General features: G+C 42.2%; 1 protein-coding gene across 2 annotated transcripts; it reads left to right on the forward strand.

The window, feature by feature from the left end:
* Positions 1 to 640: 640 nt before the first annotated feature.
* Positions 641 to 6,314, forward strand: msx1a (muscle segment homeobox 1a). Of its 2 annotated transcripts, XM_058630502.1 has the most exons (3): positions 641 to 826; positions 4,217 to 4,798; positions 5,115 to 6,314. In XM_058630502.1, the coding sequence occupies exons 2-3, from the start codon at positions 4,357 to 4,359 to the stop codon at positions 5,531 to 5,533; spliced, it is 861 nt and encodes a 286-aa protein (XP_058486485.1). In that variant the 5' UTR covers positions 641 to 826; positions 4,217 to 4,356; the 3' UTR covers positions 5,534 to 6,314. The 2 variants fall into 2 exon arrangements, with proteins under 2 accessions (XP_058486485.1, XP_058486486.1); XM_058630503.1 differs by lacking the exon at positions 641 to 826 and having other exon boundaries at positions 4,054 to 4,798.
* The last annotated feature ends 1,245 nt before the right edge of the window (positions 6,315 to 7,559 follow it).

Here is a 7,559-nt window from a genome sequence, read left to right on the forward strand (position 1 = left end):
TCAAATCATTTTTCACTCACAGTAATTTAAAAGGTGGACTTTTTTTATCACCAAGTTCAACTTTCAGGTGAACAGTGTCTTACAGAGCTGCACAAATGTGATTTACAGAGAATTTGAGCGTGCTATGATTGTTGGTGTTAGTAATTCACACATCAACTCTGCGGTTTACAGAGAGTGGAGACATTTATGTCTTTATTTGAATGTCTTGTTTGACGTGATTAAAGAAAGGCAACAGTAACGAGCTTCTTATAAGCAGGCCGTTTCTGAAACAGATGGTCTGCTTGATAATGACAACAACTATTACATGTTCCTTTTCTTATGGCAATACTTAACAGATTACGCTCTAATTACATAATATTATATATATATATATATATATATACATATATATATATATACATTAAAATAAACCTCTGGTGTGTACAGAAGCAATAACAGTAATCACAGCGCTGCAGTGTTTGAGTTAAACCTCAGTCTGATTTATGACTTTGTCCCAAAACGAGCTGCTCTGCTGAGAGTGGAGCTGCTCCGCTCTGTCGTCTGCTCTCCGCCGCAGAGAGAGCGCCACGCACCCTGCGCACTGGCTGCTGAATGCGTGTTGTCAGGATGCACACTTGAGCAAACAGCGCGCGCACTAATGCGTCTCGTGTGTGTGCGCCCGCGTTTGTGTTTACGCATGCGAGCACGCACGCTCGTTAAACGATCGGTGTTGGAGAGACGGGTTAAGTGTTTGAGCCCCCGAGCGGAGACGGACTTCAGACGGACGTGGGAGCCCCGGAGACTCCCGGTGACTTCAAAGCTTGCGGAGAAATGCCACTGGTTCCAGGTTAGAGACTTTAAGTGTTTCCAAACTCGCTGCAGCTGCGCGCATGCATGCAGGGAGAATGATTTACCTGCACACACACACACACACACTTCTCTTCTCAGGACACTGCATTGACTTCCATTCATTTGGATCATCCCTAAATTTAACATCACCACAATTCAAATATAAGCCCTCCATTTTAACAGCTCCACGAGGACTATAGTGCTCGTGACAAGGCCAGTGTTTATGCCAGAGCAGGTCCTAAAGAGGCAACAAATACACCAACACACACAAACACGCGCGCGCGCACACATACTCAGCTTCAGAGGAAATGATAAATTAAGGCTTGCGTTAGAGAGCGTTGTGGATTAACCAGGTTATCTGGTTATCTGGTTATGTGGGTCACTGGCTCACATTTGAATACGAGTGTCAACCGGAAATCACAAGTTTGTTCAAACCTATATTTAATGAAGTGGTTCATATTGATGTTCATACTCAATAATTCTAATTATGGAGTTCATTTATTTTAATTATAGACTCTTCATTGTTTGAGTACCTTCCCTATAGAAATATATATTTAAATAATAATAGATAAATAAATGAATACAGTTTAGCCTGTGAATTTACTCATGCATGTAAAACAGTCATGTCCTAAAACACTGTCACCTTGAATATTAATCACCGTGTTCCAATATGGGCTACTAACATTTCAATCAATCAATCATACTGTGTTTTAACAAGCACATGGCTCTAAATGTACACTGTGACAACACTGTGGTCCCTGCATGGAATAACTTTAATAGGACTTTTATCAGCCAAAAGCCCCTTTATTATTGGATTATTTGAGTATATAGTAACTAAAAGTAGTTTATAATGTAATTGTAAATTTGATTATTATGTAATTTTATAGAGATTTTTTTTTCTTTGTCTAGATTTTGAGGAGGACTTGATTTTAACCTCTGTTGAATAAAGTTCATATACAGTATGCGGTCCAACATTTGTGGTGTGTTGGAATGAATCATAACACCATTGTATTGATGTAAGAATTTAAAAAAAAGACAGTAATCTGCAAACTCTTTACCCTAACCCTAACCCATTTAAGATTGTATATGATTATAACTTACTATATGGGGGCAATTTGCTGTGTTATATATAATCGTGAGAATGCAATTTAAGCACTGGGGAACACAAAATATAGAGACATTTGACTATGATTAAAAAACAACATTGTACACAGCATGTTTTCAGAGTATATACAACATGGGTATCTTACAAGCAGTGTGTGTTTGTCTTTAGCTATCATGAGAGATAGATGTGGTCCATGTACACTATACTGTGATCAAGGAAGATTGTGGACATGTGCAGTCACATGTACAACACATGCACACATGTTTGTGCAGCATTCTTTGTGAGGCAACAATTGATATACTGTATATGCATACAGTATATATACTATAGCCCCTTACCCTATAACCTTAACCATCACAAGTAAAAGCCTAACCCTAAACTTTAACCAAAACCTAATACCAACCCTAAGAGCAGCCGTTTTACGCAGTGACGGAAATTGTCCTCACTTTCATTAAATGTCCTAATTTTTTTTGTTTATGTTTGGTCATCACACATATGTATACACACACACACACACACACACACTGATCACGTGTCTCATGTGTATCTGGGGAATCACTTGCAACAAAGGAGACGCATTCTCAGTGCAGGACTCTCTGAAGGTAAAGTAGCGGGCGCTGACCTTTTCCTCTGACTATAGCGCTCATTTGAATAGATGGAAATGCCGTGCGATCGTCGGAGAAAAGGCTAATTTTTCAGGCTGAATGGCTCAGTGTCCCTGGGCTAGGGCGGGTATAGAGGAGGAGGCGGCGCTGCTGCTGCTGCTGCTGCTGCTTCAATAGTCTCCCCGAAAAAAAGTGGAGCGCTTTGATCGGGCCGCGGCTGGCGCCTAAAAACAACATCACTTGTCTGGCCATTAAAGAGGGACTGACAAATCTTGACAGATTGTTTACGCTTGACAATTAGCGACGCGGACTCTTGTCTGTGAGAACTGACTGCACCGCGAGAGAAGAGAAGAGAACAGAGAAATACAAGGGCGACCTCATTTCACGTATTTTTAAGATTCCTAAAGTCATCTCTAAAGATTTATTACCTTGTGCTTTTTGTCCGATATGTCTGTCTTTTAGCAGCATAACTCAAAACGTTAATGGGGACACACTTTTCAGGATTTGTATTTTTTTTTTATTCCATGGATTTCAAAGATTTGGTGGATGTTTGCACTTCTCTGGTTGCTGCATTCATACGGTTTGCTGCCTGTTTCTGTCTCATTTATTGATCTTATTTATTTCACCTTTATATCACTCGGAGGTCACATTAAGCAACAAGCTGCATGTCTTTGGTCTGTGGGAGGAAGCTGGAGAACCAGGAGACAATCCCCAACTCCAAACAGATAGAAAACTTCGATTTAGTGGTTAATGTAATAATGACACTGACGCTTCAGTCAGGTAAATCCCTGACAGTCCCGGGTTAAACCCCTCCCTGACTCCACGCTGTCTCCTCCCACTTTGCCATCACTGGCTGCACATAATTGTGACATGAATGGATGTCAGTCAAAGAGGGCTGTAAAGGGAGAAAAAAATCCTTGTGTGCCCCTAAGCCCAATAATTACCCTCTAAATGACTCCTGAGGCCTGAGTGTTTCAATCTGATTCGAGCCCTGCAGCCACCAATAAACATGTGTTCATCTCACGTCGTTAACTGTTGTGCAATGTTCACAGCTTCACTGCACAGGAGTCATCAGGTGCGCGCTCCGGCTAAAGAAAGCTTAGTCCAGGTGTTTGGCACAGACAAGTGATCAGGTTTGGTTCAGTTTCACTCAATTCATTGTATTTAAACTGTTAGGGAGTTTATTTGTGTCATAGAATCAGTGCGTGTCATCCACGTCACTGAAAGGTTACAAATGCTTTTCGCTGTAGTTGGTGCAGCCCGTGGACCAAGGGAAAGGAATTGTGTACCTTATCACAACATTATATCACAGCAGAGATCTGTGTCTCAAAGATTATAATTGCACTACTATTCCCCAAACGTTCCTGTTTTTGAGTGTGTAAAGCAATCCAATCACATCAACACATGACATATAAATGATACATAGAGAAAACAATAACTAGTTAGTCTGGTTTTATGGCTCTTAGTCACAGAGCAATAATTAATGTGAGTAAAGATGATTCCATTTGTACTTTGTTGTGTTGATGGTCTTCTGAAGTTGCTTGTGTTTAGACGGAGTTACAATTGTTAACTTTCCCACTTTGTTTTTCTTTTTTCTTTTTTTTTACTTGCGTCTCACATGGACACGCCCCCTCGCTCATGATTGGCTGCCTCCGCCTCCACGCCTGCCTTATTACAGCCCTTCGCTCCAATTTGGTCACATAAACATGAGGATACCGTCATCTTAGGACATTACGCCGCACTTAGGTTTTTCTAAACTCTTCGCACGATACCCGCCCGCGAAAGAGTCCGCCACCCACCAGTGCCAGTGGGACCTGTATGGCCCCATCGACCGCCATGTCAGCTTTGACCGCTGGTTTAAAAACTGAAGACCTTCCGTCCCGCTCCTCGGCTCTCCTCAGCAGAGGCGAGATGCAGACCAGCCTGAGTCCCGCGGAGGAGACCGGGAAGCCCAAAGTGGCGATCCTGCCCTTCAGCGTCGAGGCGCTGATGGCTGACAGGAAGCCCAGCAGGGAGGTGCCATCCCCGGACTCACTGCAGTCCCTGGCCGGGACGTCCCATGTGCTGCACGGGAAGAGCGCACGGGTGAGCTCGTTCGGGAGTCTGGATACTTCACTTCCTGCTTTACCCATGAGCTCCTCGTATTCAATGGGTGAGATCATGAACATGCCTGAAGACGTGATGATTAAACCCGAGAGTCCGGACAGTAAAGAGAGAAGTGCGTGGATACAGAATCCTCGGTTTTCTCCCACACCTACAAGTAAGTTGAACAGTGATGTCAGTGCATGAGTTTAGGATGAACCCATAAAACCCAAATAGTTCCTTAATTATATGCTAGAATTTATGGAGAAATAATTCACCTATATTTATTATGTGTTATAAAACAATGTTTTGAATAAAAGCGTTGCGTCTTCTCACAGAGAGATTTATTTCTCTGTGGAGAATTGATTTAGTTTTTACACTCACTCAGGTTTAAACAGGATTATTTGTCTTGTCATGACGCGCCACATTACGCGCTGTGGTCCATGTTTTTTTTTCTTTCACATACTGAGTGGAATCGTTTTGTCCTCCCCCAGGAAGAATGAGTCCTCCCGCGTGCCCTCTGCGAAAACACAAGACCAACAGAAAACCCCGGACCCCGTTCACTACGTCCCAGCTGCTGGCGCTGGAGAGGAAGTTCCGTCAGAAGCAGTACCTCTCCATCGCAGAGCGCGCAGAGTTCTCCAGCTCCCTAAACCTGACGGAGACCCAGGTTAAGATCTGGTTTCAGAACAGACGAGCCAAAGCCAAGCGGCTGCAGGAGGCAGAGCTTGAGAAACTGAAAATGGCAGCAAAGCCAATGCTGCCGCCAGCTTTCGGGATTTCCTTTCCCCTCGGTGCGCACGTCCCCGGGTCCTACGCAGGGTCGCACCCGTTCCAGAGGCACTCGCTGCCGGTTTCCCCAGTAGGACTGTACGCCGCGCACGTCGGATACAGCATGTACCACCTGGCCTGATATGGACGCAGGACACGAACACTGTACGCTCTGGTTGGACAGGTGAGATGACACTGCAGAGGCGTCACGCGTGGCCGTGGACTCAGTGTGGTCACCAGGAAACCTCCACGCCCTTCTGAGGACCTTGAAGTTTTATCCACTTCTTGTGACCTCGCCAGTAAGTTCACACTCTGCATTTAAAAAAATAATAATAATAATAAAAAAAATCCAGCTTTAGCAGTCATTTATTCTTACATTTAAAGACATGTTTTTGTAAAAACAGGAGTTTTGGAATACATTTTAGTGAAAAAAGACGAGAATAAATGACTTTAAGGTGGATATTTTTGCGGTGCAGAGGTGGAAAAACAAACTTAAATGATGTGATGTGTCATGGACAGTGAAGTATGGATAGCGGGCTGTGAGCTGTCAAATAAAGGCCACTCCTCGCCTCTGTTGCTGCTTACAGTCAGGTAAAGGGCTATTTCACCAACTTTTTGCACAAACACCAAACAGCAACTGCAAAAAGCATACTTTTCTACATGATTCGGTGCATTCATATCAGCGCGTGTCTGAATCCATTGTCTCATGAATGCTCTTTGTGAATCTGGAGAACCACAGCATTTGTTTTATTTTTTTTATTTTTTATTTTTTTTTAAATAACAGCACTGTCTGTTGTCATAATGATTCCCTTTGGAAGGGATATGTGTACTGTAAAATAATGTATATTTGAAGAATATCCTCATTTATATTATGAATATATTTGTGACATAACTTAATAAATTGTTTATTCTTTTTTCATGAAGCAGTTGTTCTCCGTGACTATTTCATATATAAGTCTACAACATGTTTTGGAAAATATATTTTCTATTTTTTTATTACAACAAAAATAGAAAATAATTCAGCATTTCATGATTTATGAAGTTTATGTCCGTTGTCATTATGTGAAAAAAACATCAGGTCTGTAAAAAATGAATGAGTAATTCAGCTGTATTATTATTAATATTACTATTATTACTATTACTATTATTATTATTATTATTATCATTACTACAACAATGGGCTCACGTCACTCACCATCACAACTCTGCGTCACTTTGTCGCAGCATTTTTTTTAATCCACACCTTTCGCAACAATTTTCACTCTTGCAAAATGTAAAGTCACACTCGTGACATGTCGTGATTGCGGTGGAATGTGTTGCCACAGCTGTTGCCCATTGCTGTCAAACAACTAACCTAGAATATGTTGGCGCCAGAAGACTCTTCTTCTTCTTCTTCTTTTTTTTTCCTCTTCTTTTTGGGTGGGGAGGGAGGGAGGGAGGGAGAGAAGGGGGGCTGATTGTGACAACCAGTTGTGCTGACTTGGAGAACATATACTGATAAATAGTGGTGATTTCTTCTCAGGACTAAAATGGCTTGTAAACAATCCAGCAGAGTATCATTATGGGGGCGTTTTTTTTTTTTAGAGCCAGGTGACACCCTGCCATCACAGGGTGCTGGGACCCACGTGTCCAATCCACATTTAAACATAGTGTATAGATTATTGGAGCACATTTGATTTTGTAATGACCTTATATATGGATAAATGACAATGTTTGGTCTTGATTATACAGGCCGGTTTAAAAAAAAACAAACAAACAAAAAACAGCAAAACAAAGGCGTTCTCTTAACTTCGTTGACATTCAGGCAGGGGTTAAATTGGAGTAAAATAATTGCTGTAATGAGCGAAGGCAATCTGCCGCAGACTGAAGTCGGCTCCAGCGAGGCTATAGCTCCAGGCAAGGCGGAACTTTTATCATTCCTAAAATGTCAACGGGGGACTGGGACGGGCAACAGCTCCTCTCTCTCTCTCTCTCTCTACGCTGAGATTTCCTCCTCGTTCCACACACGCGCACACACGCGCACACACACACACAGCTGTCCTCAACAAGATTTATGCAGTCATTTTATTTTTCTCCCTATACACACGCACACACACACACACACACAGACATATATATATATATATATATACGTGTGTGTATGATGGGTGTATGGCAATTCGTTGAAA

Source organism: Solea solea, chromosome 6 (assembly GCF_958295425.1).
Source record: "Solea solea chromosome 6, fSolSol10.1, whole genome shotgun sequence".
NCBI lineage: Eukaryota > Metazoa > Chordata > Actinopteri > Pleuronectiformes > Soleidae > Solea > Solea solea.

Coding starts and splice junctions, on each gene's coding strand:
- msx1a (XM_058630502.1), top strand. CDS start 4,357: ATGGCCCCATCGACCGCCATGTCAGCTTTGACCGCTGGTTTAAAAACT. Junction 4,799..5,114: donor GTTTTCTCCCACACCTACAA/GTAAGTTGAACA, acceptor GTCCTCCCCCAG/GAAGAATGAGTCCTCCCGCG.